The 14974-nt window shown below is 32.3% G+C and overlaps 1 protein-coding gene across 9 annotated transcripts; it reads left to right on the top strand.

Annotated features, from left to right (window-relative positions):
- The first annotated feature begins 625 nt into the window (after window positions 1–625).
- LOC123708191 (G protein-activated inward rectifier potassium channel 3-like) lies at window positions 626–14873 on the top strand. Of its 9 annotated transcripts, none has more exons than XM_045658747.1 (4): window positions 626–886; window positions 5075–5457; window positions 9751–10808; window positions 14313–14873. In XM_045658747.1, the coding sequence occupies exons 2-4, from the start codon at window positions 5162–5164 to the stop codon at window positions 14531–14533; spliced, it is 1575 nt and encodes a 524-aa protein (XP_045514703.1). In that variant the 5' UTR covers window positions 626–886; window positions 5075–5161; the 3' UTR covers window positions 14534–14873. The 9 variants fall into 9 exon arrangements, with proteins under 9 accessions (XP_045514703.1, XP_045514704.1, XP_045514708.1 ...); XM_045658748.1 differs by lacking the exon at window positions 14313–14873 and adding an exon at window positions 12438–13096 and having other exon boundaries at window positions 640–886; XM_045658752.1 differs by lacking the exon at window positions 626–886 and adding an exon at window positions 9255–9507 and having other exon boundaries at window positions 5352–5457.
- Window positions 14874–14974: the final 101 nt, after the last annotated feature.

Genomic DNA, 14974 nt, shown 5'->3' on the forward strand with positions numbered 1-14974 from the left:
TTTCTATAAATTATTTTTAGATAGATAGTGAAAATAGTCTAATTTACATATTATTAATAATTAAAACTTTTTAAATCAATGAAGTTTTTATCAATATCAATAAATGATATTTAACTTAAAAATTAAAATTATATTCGTCTCACTATCTTGAAATCAAAATATCTGAAGGTTTCACGTCTACTTACCACGTGTGAATTGTTTTTTTCACACAATATTTTTTTTATACTAAGTATGTTGAAATGAAAATAGGTGTATAAAGTTTTACCGTTACGTTACGTAAAGTTACCTTTTGCTGTGTATAAAGTGTATTTTTCACTTCTAGATCTACTAGTCATGTTTTCTAGAAAGATAAATTATTATAACACCGCTTTTCAATCCATATCTATTCCTTCTAACAATAGTGTAACAGAATACAAAAATAGTTTCCAAATTTTTATTGCAAACATATCATCTCAATCATGCTCTATCTTAACCATGTACCAATTCTCGACAAATGTACTAGCCAATTACATTGTTTATAAACATATTCAATACCTTGACAGCTAAAAGGGCCGTGTAAATCTTATCTGCAGAGGCACTGGCAGTGAATGAGTGAACACCGTCAATTGTTTCCGAGCGCGTGGCCAGTTAACAAATAAAGTTGGATTACAATTGGCATAGGTACCAACAACAAGAGTCTGCATCATACGGTTGGCAGTCATCTGTATCCTGGCGATCAATCCACACGCTGGGATGAGACATTCTGATCCCTGTCGCTTTTGTTAAGATGAAATTCAAAATTGGAACGGACTAACGCGCTTTCCCGCTCTTTTTATATTGACAATATGTGTTCGTAAACTATGTGCGAATTCCTTTGTTTTCAAATAGCATACATAATTTGAATATGGTAAGTTATTTGACCATTTATTTGCTTTTTTATATAATAAGTTTTTAAGCCTATAATTAAGTAGTTAATATAGCCACAAATTGTTTTTTCAAATTCGATACGAGATGATAATTTTATGTTCAATTATTTAACATACATCATATTTCTAGTAAATTATACAACACTTAGGTATTTGTTTTTATAATAAAAACGTTGTTATAAACAAAACCTAATTCGTTTTTCAAGTCTTATGTCCGTAATAAGTAAAACACTTTTTTTGTGAACATAGTATAGGTGACAGGCATACATTTAGCTACAATGCGATTCTATAACGTATCTTTTTCTAAAGATCCAATGGCTTGGTAACGAGACTACATATCTATTGTTACAACACTCACATTCTTTTTTAGGTTACACAATTTAGCTATCCATAGACTAAATTTAAAAAAAGAACATCTTGATAACGTTAAGGTCGCGGAATATCAATAGAGTAGGTTCAATAGGCAAAGTGTCATTCTTATGTGCATGACATCTAATTTTACGTTGACTCACCGGCTCCTTATTACATTGTGGGCAGGTCACCGAGTTATTTTTGTGATAAAACACAAAAAACCACTTCTACACAGGCTGAAGCAGATCTATATCATAAGCCTAGTAACTGTTGGTAATTTATATATATTATGGGGATGTAAGTGTGTTTATGTTTATACGTAATTAGTCGTTAAATCATATAGATTGATGATACAAAATTAAACATTAAGATTAAAATACCTTAATTTTTACTTTGTTTTATTTTTTAAGTATGAGTATAATATAAGTTGTATAATATAAGTATGAATATAAGTTGATAAACGAAATTTAACATCGAACATTGATTAACGAAATTTTAAATTTAACCTAACAGTGCAGTACATTTTTAGTTAAATTTTGCTATGATTTAAAAACTTCCAATTACTAGCCCGAAACAGTAACTTCCTGCTTCGTTGGCCATACTTTAATCTACTGCAATAAATTTAGGCACATCCTAGTGCCACTTGTGAATTTTGACCCCTACGTCTCACGCAAATCATCTTAAATAAACTATATCCTGACCGTTGAATATTGCTAGAGAATAAAATTTTATTTATGGAAATCAAAATCAGTCTAGTATTATTTAAATGTATTTATTTCATATTCATTTTTCGATACATAATACAGAACAATCTACGCTAAACAAATTTTTGGCGTCGGGACGTGACGACGACACGACGCCCACTGGTGAAATAACCTGTGACAGAGGTTATTTCACCAGCGCAATCAGTCAATCCCTTCCTAGTGGGAGTGCCATGCTGTTGCCTCCTGGCTTCAGCCAAACGGGCAGGCACGACCGGGGCAGTACCACTGTCTTTCAGAAAACCGGCGTAAAGTGATACAAAAGGTTCGCCTTCTTGTACTCGCGTTTCGTGCGGTGAGAAAGATTCCCTTTGTCGCTACTCCCCTCTTTGAAGCAACTCTCCTTAAAGCCTCAGCTAACATCGGAATATTGGGCGTTGACATATCGAATAACGTCCAGTTTCGCGGTCATTTGGAAGGGAAGGCTAAATTAGCCTCCAAAAAGCTTGGTGTGCTCAGCAAAGCGAGACGGTACTTCACTCCGGGCCACCGCTTGCAACTCTATAAAGCGCAAATTCGGCCCCACATGGAATACTGTTCTCACCTCTGGGCGGGAGCTCCCCAGTACCAGCTCCTTCCACTAGACCGTATTCAACGAAGAGCGGTTCGAATCGTCGACGACCAATCACTTTCCGTGCGGCTTGATCCCTTGGCGTTGCGCAGAGATGTTGGGTCCCTCTGCATCTTCTACCGCATTTACCATGGGGAGTGTTCAGAAGAGTTGTTCGGTCTAATACCCGCAGCTGAGTTTCATTATCGGACGTCAAGGCAAAATACAAAATACCATCCGTATCACCTCGACGTCCGTCGTTCCACAACTGAGCGTTTTCTAAGGCAGTTTTTGCCGCGCACCACCACTATGTGGAACCAGCTGCCCACTGAAGTATTTCCGAACCAATTCGACTTAGGGTCGTTCAAGAAAAGAGCGTACCAATTCTTGAAAGGCCGGCAACGCACTTGCGAGCCTTCTGGCAATGTGAGTGTCCATGGGCAGCGGTATCGCTTCACATCAGGTGAGCCTCTTGCCCGTTTGCCTGCTATTACATAAAAAAAAATTATTTACTTAAATAAATTTCTGTCTTTTTGGGCGGTGGTGATACTTCACTTAACATCATGTGAGTCTGCTACCTGTTTGGACCCTGTTCTATAGACAAATAATCATCTCGGTAACAATAGTAAAGAAACATTAAAGATACTGAAAAATCCATAAATCCTTTTTATTCATAATAATTTTTTTTATCATATTCTGTTATAGACTTAGGATTATGTATAAAATAGACAATAAAGACCTAATAAACAGATATCTATTTAGATACATCTATTATCTAGATCTCTAATTTTAGTTATTACATAAGAGTTAAGATTTCATATAAGTAATAAGATATGTAAATTTTGTTCTTTAGGTACCTACTTACCATCCAATTTTTATAGACACCACGCAAACCAAAAATACGCAGTAGTGTGCTTAATTAAAAGTATGTCGTAACTCATAGATAAAGCATCGTACGTATGAATGAAAACCATAAACAATGGAAATATGTGGTATTATTATATTTTGAAATAACATTGCAAATAATAAAACGAAGGAAATTTTCAATTATAATGTTATTACTATTCTATTCATACCTATGTATCATGTATGATCATAGATGTCAGTCGCTAAGCTATGTTACAGGTAAAAGGAGTGTAAAAACAAACAAAAGAACGTTAAAATTTAAATAACTGTTTAAGGAACTTTTGATCTGTGTAAATAGTTTAACAGCTGTATAAACTCCTTGTTAAGCCAATGAATTTATATATATATATATATATATATATATATATATATAAATAATAAAGATATATATATATATATATACATCTCGATCTCTATCTTTATTCGATTTTAATATCCATGTCAATAAAATAAAAGACAGAACACTTTCTTATTGAAGTCGGTTGAAGGCAAGAATAAACAATTCGTTTGATAAGAGACGTTCTTGAGACATTCTGCTGTTCGATACTGAATGTCATTGTCAATATCGCAATTCACAGGTAATGTGCGGGTAGCAATAGCGCCTCGTGGCAAACTCATTAATTACTCAGACGCGTAATTAAGATCGGCCTTCGGCCCAGGTAACATTGTGTTTGACGAATGTGACTATACGTCACAGTGTGACTTGTCTAATTGACTATACCAATTACATATTAGAAGCCAAATCATATTTTGTCTAGCAAAGTTTTTATGATGTTCAATCGACGCAATCATTGCCCTAATTAAAATTGTCAATTCGATTTTTGTCAAATTTTAGCTCAGTTCAATTGTCTAGATCTACTGTAATTTTCGCCATATTAAAGCACGGATTAGGTTAACTATTTTACGAGGTTTTCCGCAATATGCGAGATTAATCTTAGTGGGAAGAAACGGGGAAATAAAGGCATCCGTTGCGTTGTCATGGAAATCGGTAATATCCTGTCTTTGTATTCACGACTTATTGAATGAAAATCATTCTTTTACTAAATGAAATATATGGACTATCGGGTTTTAATGATAAAAAATATATATAATCCTGGACGCGCCCACTTCATAACCACTGTCTTGTAACATTGATCACTTTACTTGCTACATGTACTTGAACCTTTTTATTTAAACTAGTGGAATGTACTTCGAGGTTTGATGTTTAAATTAGTTTCTCTACTCGTCACGAGATGTCACTTAACGAAACTTTAATTAAAAGAATGATACTATATAAATTTTAATAAAAGCAATTATATTTATTCTACATTTTCTTGGTACAAAATATTGAAAATTTGCAAGTATTTAAACTTTAATCTAGAATTACATTAAATTCTGTATGTTGTCACTGAACTAGTTATTATGTCCTGTAACAAGATATGCAAAGAACTTGAACGCCTTCTATGTGCAATATGTGTTACGAATGGAAACAATGATATTAAAATATAATAGATATTATAAGCGGGTTGAATGTTTATTACGGTATGTGTCATTTACCGACGCGCTTTGTGTATTGTTTCGGTAAAAACGATCATAGAAATAATAAATTTGATTTTTTTCAGGAATCTGAAAATACAAATCTTCTAGACGATGGCCATCTTAACAATCAAAAACTTTAGCATATCTACACAGAATATACTCGAAAGAAAATGGAACCGTCAACATCAACCTATGAGATGGAAATAAAAAAAGATATCGAAAAAGATGTTAAAACGAAGCCAGTACTCTCTGCTGGCAAAATATTTTACAAACCAGGTGTTATTGAGGAGGAAACAGATGAGACGAGTGTATTTGAAAGTTCTGTGGTAGAATCGCCAATGCTTGGGTTCAGTGCAAGTGGTCTACTACGACAGCATTCAATACACCCAGTGAGCAGTCTTCATAGAATACCGACATACAGCAGTTCTATAGGACAAAGCACTATTTACCGAGTGGACAGTTGTAGGTGAGTTTCTGTTAACTGTTATATAGGTGTAACATTGTCTCTGGTATTATGGACAACGGAGTTTGTATATCTAATCTAATTCTTCGCATGGGTTGGTTAATGCATACATTGTCATCTAATTACAACACCCGTAAATTACCGAGTTAATATTTTATCAATTTTGAAAATTTTAAAATTTTATTTGTTATGAAATTTTAATTGTTTCAAAGTAAAGTGCGAACGCTGCCAAAAAATAACCGGGTAGGTGCTAAAGTGATAACTTTATCTGTACCGATTAAACAAGGGGACATAATTACATTTTTTTGACAAAAGTATGCGACCACAAATATGTCTCGTTCATTCCATTTAGAATGATTTGTGCGTTGGACTGTATTTTCTTTTTTTTGTAATTCGCCTATGATTAGAAGAACCAAGTCTTTGATAATTAATATTTTGAGTAAAACCGTTGGCATTTAAAGAATGGCACAAATATATTTTTAGCTCAATTAGCAGTTCACGAGATTAAAATTTAACAAATTTCACGATTGAAAAGATTAATTATAAACCATTTTTATTGGTTTTTTTAGTTTAATAAGTAATTAATCCAAGTGAATATTGTTAATATATACGCTGGTATTTATAGAAGCGTTTTATAGAATATTTTAAATGTTACAAGCGCTGTTACATAGACGATGATCTATCTATTTTATTGATCTGTATCGTTGATAAGTTATAATATTTTGTTTATAAATCGCAACTCTCTAAGAAGCGTACCTCTTTTCCGTCTATTATCACATTCACAAACCAATATCTAATCAGACGACCGATAACTTATATATTATCTTAGTTTCATGACTAAGTTGATGTAAGGAACATGTTTGTTAATTAAAAATTTTGTTTCAAGAATTTTTTAAAAATTGTTCTTTGAAAATGCGTCGTAGGCGCAAATAGTGATAAGATTGACATTATCGTTGTTGACCAAGTCTGTTCTACTTTCGTTTACAAAAGCTATTGTGACTGAATCTTGAAGGGTAATGTATCTATATTTTTTTTAGTTTAAGATTTTAAAACAGTTTAAGAATTTTTGTAAATATATTTTCAATAAATGTTTGTTTAACAAACAAGTTTAACGGCAAACTAATTTTCTTTCTGAATTTGATTGTAAATAGCTAGAAACAAACAATCTTATTACAATTTAAAGATTATTAAAATTATATACTACTATTTTTATATAAAAATCAGATTGTAAAATTGTAAACAACAATATACTTAATATACTTAATCTACATACGTTTTGAAATCTCTTACTAAAATTCTAAGAAAAAAACGAAAATATTGCCCAAACAACGTTTAAACACTCTCACGTTTTTAATACATTTAACCTTAATATTCTGTAAAAGCATCAGCATCCAAGGTTAACAAATAACTCTCTTCAGGATCTCTTAATCTTGCAAATCCATGAAAATCTGTAAATATTGGTTCGCGTCTAGATAATAAATGATTAATCGTGCTATAGAATCTTTCCATCACAATCAGAGACTGTAAGAAACGAGTCTTATATAGATTATAAGTCATACAGCCTTTAGAACTTAGTTGGTAGCGTTTAGCTTATAATGGAGGTTTAGGTTAATATGAAAATGATAGAACCACGAACGGACACAACTTTAATATTTTTTTTTATTAATTGAACAATAAGGCACCTTATGATAACGCAATGAGTTATATGGCATAATGTGTTCTAGTTATAGTTCCATATGGTCAGTAATTTTTTATTATTATTTCGGGTTGGACAACATTTTCGGGCATATGAGTCATAGATAATTTTTCTGTAGGCAGTCGGCAGTCGGCAGTAAGCGTAGTATATGTTCTAAGAAAAATATATTCATACACAGCTAGATTGCGTATGCATAACGATTATAAGCAGACAGATAATAAAATAATAAAATAAAATTAAAATGTATTTTTTATCTTTATGCTTAAACAAATAGATTATAATGAGAATTTGTTAACAACAAACCATAAATTACGTATGTTTTAAGTAAAAAAAATGTCATTGTAATCTGTGATATGTAAGATTATCTTTTTAATTGTATGCCATAAACTTAGGGATATCCTATCACTGATTATTGCAATCTACGTAGGTAAACCAGAACATACAGGAGGGTGTCTCCAAAACTAAAATAATAATATATAACATGTAAAGAATGAGGAAAATAATAACATTTCTATAAACTAATATGTTATAGATATTTTTTTATCTAAGACAAACGGGCAGGAGGCTCACCTGATGTTAAGTGATACCGCCGCCCATTGACACTCACAATGCCAGAAGACTCGCAAGTACTTTGTCGGACTTTTAAGAACTGGTAGGTCGTCGCTTATTTCTTGAAGGGCGCTAAGTCGAATTGATTCTGAAATACTTCAGTATAGGTGACAGATAATACTGTTAATAATCTCAAGAAAAGTGTTGTTATACTGTTTGTAAGGACTACATTAAGTGTAGTAAAATTATTAATGAGATACAATAAAATGAAAAATAATGCGCCGTGTTAAATAGGCTTCACTTACACGAATCATTCAAATGAAAAATAAAATAAAATAAAAGATGGAAGTGAATATTAAATTATTGATATACTATAAGTAAATTCATAAGAAAGGAGGAGACTGAGTAGAACTGATTTTTAGAGAATTCCGGAGCGTTAGAAACAAGCAGACAAAATGACAAGTCAACGTCAAGTCACAACACCTCCTTCGAATTTTCTGAAGTCAGGTTAAAAACAAGCTATACTGGCAACGCCTACAATTCTTACATAAATTATGTATTTGCAAATAAATAACCGGAAAATATAATATTTACGATTATTTACTATGTGCTGATATATAAATCACGACTAAAGATGTCACATTATTTACTTTAAGTCTTTAATAATACGATCATGCCTCTCTGCTTACGGAGGCGTGGTGATAATTATAAAATCAGTTAATACATTTTAACTCGTATACCTTGTTATGAATTTACATTTGATTTTAATGGAATATTTTTATCACGTATATATAAAAGCCTATGAAATCGATTCTAAAAGATCTCCACTCGACGTTGTAATAATTATGGTTGGACTACCTCCTTCTATCTAAGCTGTGATTACTATATAAAAATAGCATTATTAAACACATTGCATAATTAGCCTAAACAGAAGGCTGATTTGATATCAAAATTACTGTTTCAGTTCATATTTATTTACATCATGTCCTTCTGTGAGAGTCGAGAGATTCAAATTAGTGTCTGGGAAAATGCGCATGATCAGATCAATTCACACTATATCAAATTTGTGAGTTTAATGAAGTGGGGTGGACCGAATATACAGAATGCTTAGTAATTAAAAATAAACATAATAAATAATTAAAAGTAAAGTAGCATTATCAATATTTTTTACTTCCATCTGCTTAATTGGTCGTAAATTACGATTACTGTGCAATATTTATATAAAAAGTTTATTAAAAAGTTTTAGGACCTACCTAACTTACTTTTACTATAAATCATATCATAAGGTAGTTTGGGGTAAGGCACTTAAAACCTGATGTATTGAAGTTGCATTGTTTAAAATGAGAACATAACTCTTTATCATTAGTCATTCTAAACTGCCAGCCTGTATGTAGAAACAGCAAAATTGATACTAACTGAAATTTGTTTTCCAACTGAACTGATAATTTTCATACAGAATCTCGCGATATAATTATAAAGCATTTAGCGCGTCATCTTTGTGTGGAGAACGATAGAGGCAGTCGTGACCGTGGCATTATCGCGTGCGCTGCTTCAGGAGCTGTGAGGGATGGTGCCGTCTACGCATACGCTCTCCTGCCAGTGAGCTGCGCGCACGCCGACTGCGCCATGCGAAACGACCCCGAGTCACCTGCCAGTCGCGAGGAGTCTCATCTCCTTCCTGACGAATGGCTTAAAGTCAAAACCGTCCCCGGGAACGGAAACCTTTCCCCGGGCGTCTACTACCCCACCGGCACCAAGAGGTTCGTCGATCAGCGAACACCTGTGCCGTCTCCGACAAATACCATCCCGTACTGTTTCTCTTTTATTCTTGCATTTTCTCATTAATTTCCATTTTATTGTTTTGTTTTAGAAATAGTTTAACTAGCTATAACTTTTAACTAGTGTCCATTATCGACATTAACATTGACGAAGGTCGTAGCGTCGTAGCATCGTTCACGCGTGATCTACACGTTTGCTCTCTTATGATCTATAATAACCGTGCACCATTCGATTGGAACGACAACGATTTTAAGTATCGTTTTTTTTTTCAGGAATCGTTCGCACAGACATGGTCTTTCTAGAAGATCAAGACGACGAGCTATACTTAAAAATGGCGAGTGCAACATACTCAAGTCGCGCCTCAGCCAGCGACGATTGCGCTTCCTGCAAGATATGTTTACAACTTTTGTGGACGCCCAATGGAGGTGGACATTACTACTGTTTACACTCTCCTTCATAATATCCTGGTTAATATTTGCACTCATATGGTGGCTGATTGCGTTTACCCATGGAGATCTAGAGCCAGACCACCTACCAGAGATGCAAGAGTCATCGAACTGGAAGCCCTGTGTCTTGGGAATATATGGATTTACATCTTGTTTCCTATTCAGTATAGAAACTCAACATACGATTGGGTACGGTGCGCGTACAACCACAGAAGAGTGTCCGGAAGCGATCTTCATAATGTGTTTCCAAAGTATAGTGGGTGTGACAATTCAAGCTTTTACGGTCGGTATAGTGTTTGCTAAAATGACGAGACCGAAGCAGAGGACACAAACACTGCTGTTTTCGAAACACGCCGTGATATGTCAGCGGGATGGGGAACTATGTCTTATGTTCCGCGTGGGAGACATGAGGAAGTCGCACATAATTGGAGCTAGCGTGAGAGCGCAACTTATTCGATCCAGAACTACCAAGGAAGGGGAAGTCCTATCCCATTATCAAACAGAGCTCGAATTGAACGCAGATGGATGTGACAGCAACCTATTTTTCATATGGCCAATCACTATGGTTCACAAAATAAACGCGGACAGCCCGTTCTATAGAGTCTCCGCTGCAGATATCCTTCAAGAAAAGTTTGAAATAGTGGTCGTTTTAGAAGGTACCATCGAGTCAACCGGGCAGACGACTCAGGCCCGGTCTAGTTATACGGCTAGTGAATTAATGTGGGGTCATAGATTTGTGCCTTTAGTGACATACAATCGTGAACGTCAGGGATACGAAGTAGATTATTCCAAATTCGAAGATACTATGCAAGTTGATACCCCATTGTGTTCAGCGAAAGAACTAGACGAATTTTATGGAAGCCAAGCGGACCACAGATCTATTGGTGAGTCTCTTTTCAAACGTAGACCCGGTGGTGGTTGGTTATATGTGCGACATTAATGTTTGCTTTTATGTTGTCTTTTCATTGAATTAACCTGACTGAAACAATTAGTTATTTAATGTGTCAACAAAAGTAATTACATAAGCATACCTAAGATGAAATAACTAGTGTAAAATACTGTGATAAATTATATGTTATGTTTATCTAAGTTCAACAAATTATTATGAGTCTTAGATAATATATGATTTATTATGTTTAGGTTACTGCTGGAAAGTGGAGTTTAATGAGTAGTGCTCAATAATAATTAATATAATTTAAACTACTTGAGATTCATGAAGTCTATTGATATATTTTTATTGCTATTTTAACACATTACTTGTATTTTAATTAATATTTTTATTACTTATACATTCAAGTCAATTATATATGTGCGAATGAGATCGTAGCATTGTGCTACGAGCTTGTAAGTGTTGACAGCAGGAACAACTTAGTTTTATAAACACACAGGAACATTTACTGTCCTAAAGTATATTGTAATATTATTATAAACAATTAATAATGTAAAATTTTAATTTGTAAGTAAAACAGTCAACCCAGTATCAACAAATATAGTTTCAAAATGATATTCTCAACGATTTGTAAGGAAATTATCTTAATGGCTGCTGATTAAAATGAATATGTGTATTTTATGAGCAGACTTAGTGTTACTAATATTTTCTTTCAATTGATAATAACGCTTGCTTATACACAATTACTAACCATACAAAACAATACCTGCTCTTGTGGTTAAACTTCTCTTTGTTTTTAATATTGGCATCGTATTAAACTGAATAGATAAACATAAAATCTATATAATAAATGGAATAAATTTATGCATGTTATATTACTATATCATATAGAATGTATATATATCCCTTGCAAATTTAAAAATATAATTCACTTTAGAACGAATGTATCAATTGTGTTTATTAAATTTTCTGTAATATGTTTTGCGAGGATTATACATTTAAACAAAGCTTCTGTATTGGATTAAATGTGACATGATACTATTTAAGTATCGTTTCAAAAACTTAACAACAGTTCAGCGAGGTTCTCTTAATATAATTTCGCAAAAAAATGCATTAAGGATATCCTTTAAGAATAGTGACTGAATATTATTGTAATTCATTCAGGAATGAAAGTTTTATGCCCTGAAGAAACGCCGTGTAGTTATTATTTTATAGTTAATTTAAGATAATGATAAGTGTTATTATTGACAATTATAGTCATAATATGCACATGCATTTAACAAATTTATTAGACATACAATATTTGCACTGGACCCATTTAATAAATATGGTACACATTAAAGTAAGTATAAAAATTACCAGTCACCCATGTAATAATTTTTATGATCACATTTAAATAAGATTTTTTTTAACCCCTCAAACTTCTTTTAGATGCCAAACCTTATTCTAATAAGTGATTTTTTTTTGGTAAAACTTTTAATAGTATGATTATTTTTTGTATACAGTTTAAATGTAGTAACTTTTAATTTAGCTAAAATAAATCTATATCCTAGTGCGACTTAATAAATTACCGTTTGATTTCGTTAGTAATATTAATAGTAAATATTTTTGTGATGTATCGCAGAGAGCACGGAAGCCATGGTCCTTAAACTGCCCGAACGACCGAAAGAACCAAGAAACCCAGAGCCAAAAGCCGTTCAAAAGGATGGAGACTTCACCGTCACATTATAATCGAACAAACAGAATTTATTTCATATTTGGAAAAGCAGAAGAATCTCACTTTTCAAACTATCAAATAAAAATTATGCATACAGCAGGGCTTCATAGATGAGCTAGATTCATAATCCCGCTACTAGTAAAAACTTCCTACTAGTCATGTTATATTTATCACAATATTAAAAGTATAGTATAAACTCATATAATTATGTGTGATGGTTCTAAGCATTCCTTATTACGATAGAGTGTTATATCAACGTTTATTAGGATAAGTAATATATATAAGATAAGTGATATTTAAATTCCAGTATTTTCATATCTATTTACAACAGTACTGTTAACAAATCTATTGTTATTTGTAAATATTGAGTGAATAATGCATGTTGTGATGTTTCTTTGTCTTTAATTTTTATAACCTTAATCCTGCTATTTGCCGTCTGTCTTTAAATAGGAATTGCCTGATAATATTTGTTTTAGCATACAAACATATTAAGTATTGTAGTAAATTACTTAGTCTGTTAAAATTTATAACTGCTATGTTAAACAAATAAAGAACACGAAATATTATACGTTAGTTTAACAATGTTGAATCACACATACGTAATAAGAATATGTAAAATAAACACGCCTAATTGTAAATAGGTCCTTTTTGAAATTTCGTCTAAAAAAAACATAAATATAATCAGTCCCATGATAACAATATTAATAGAATATGTAACTTAGTTGCTAACCAATGTGTCGATTGATGTTCATTTATTGAATAACTGAGCTGTAATAAAAATTAAAAACTAAACACAATTTGAACAATCACGCACTGTAGACTAATTCAGAAATAACAGACCTGCTGAAAAATCCTTTAGTTAAATTAACAATAATCATTATGAATTCCGCAATAATTAACGAAATTTCGAAATACATCATATTTTACTGATTCTAATATAATTTTGGAATAATTTTAAGTTTATAATTATTTATTTTAAAAGTACTTCTCAATTAGTACAGAATAATTCCCATGAAATAACTAAAATGATAATATAAAATAAAAAAGATTAATTTAAAACAATGCAATGTGATTTGATTGCTTATGTGAAACGTTTTGTGATGTCCATGCTGCTTTTTGTTACTGTTGAAATACATTCGTTGCTAATCTCGGTGTATGTAACAAGGTAAGTAATTATTTTGTTTAACCGAAACAAACTCAAAACCAACGTACATGATGATAGGAAAATAGCTTATCGCCGCGTTTAATAAAACTACTACTCTAAGCTTGTTTTGAAGATACAATCCCTGAGAAAGTTATTTAAGTTAAAGTTAAAATTTTGTAATCTTTAGAAAGTTGCAATTTTTTTTCAATTAGTACATACTTTTATATACAGTATATTTTAAAATGTATATGCAAATATTGTTTATATAAATTGTATAAATTTAGTGATTGAAGTGGTGGACGTTGTATACGTTTGGTTTTTTAATATACACGACGCAATTTAATTGCTATGAACCGTACTTGGTTTTATTGATTAACGGTATTTATTTTTAAAATTAATGTCAAAACTTTAACACTGATTAAAGTAATTTATACACGATTTAAAGATTATATATAACGTTAGAAAAATACTTCATTTGCGCAACTTTTGCCTTACAAATTGTTTAATTAGTAGTCATTTCTTTATATCTAATTGTCACCATCATAATCAATCAAGAATAATAATGCTTAGTAAATATTATTCAAAATACTAGTTATCTGCACTTTCTTCTTCATACACACCTGTTTATTTACTTTCAGGTTATATGAATAGTTCCAGTACATCCCCTGGAACAGCACCTGATCCAATTACCAGACTGTCTGATAGACTAGTCGTGGATGCCTTAAACAGAGCAAGCCTTACCAATAGACCGTCTTCCGTCAAGTACCCACCAGATTTCTTTGACGCTCCACATCACACATCGTCTTCTAGTGAGGAAGAGACAACGCGTAAATCAGGGAAAAACCCTGCAAGAAGTTGACAATATGTACTGGACTGATATTAATTTGTATGTTACATAGTTTAACTCAGTTAAATAAATTTTGTGCGATACAATTATATTACCGCTCGACCATTAGCGCTCTGCTACGGCGGATAGCGGTATTAAACTTAAACTATAACAGCGCCATCTTTTGACTGTTATTAAAGTCATTACAAGAATATAATAATTATTTTACAAACGTAAAAAAATATAATATTAATTACTTAGGTAGATTTTAATTTTACTGTAGACCTGATTTGGAATAAGCTACTTATTTACTTAGACTTACGGTTAGAGTAAGCAAAGTGTACCAAAAAGAAAATAAAACTACCAACACTTACGTTATGTTTTATTGTCGAAGCTCGTAGTATAAGTTTACTACAATTACCGTAATTAAGGATGATTATCAAAATAATGTAATTTCTGTATTTCTTGGCATAA

The sequence above is a fragment of the Pieris brassicae genome, chromosome 4, assembly GCF_905147105.1.
Source record: "Pieris brassicae chromosome 4, ilPieBrab1.1, whole genome shotgun sequence".
NCBI lineage: Eukaryota > Metazoa > Arthropoda > Insecta > Lepidoptera > Pieridae > Pieris > Pieris brassicae.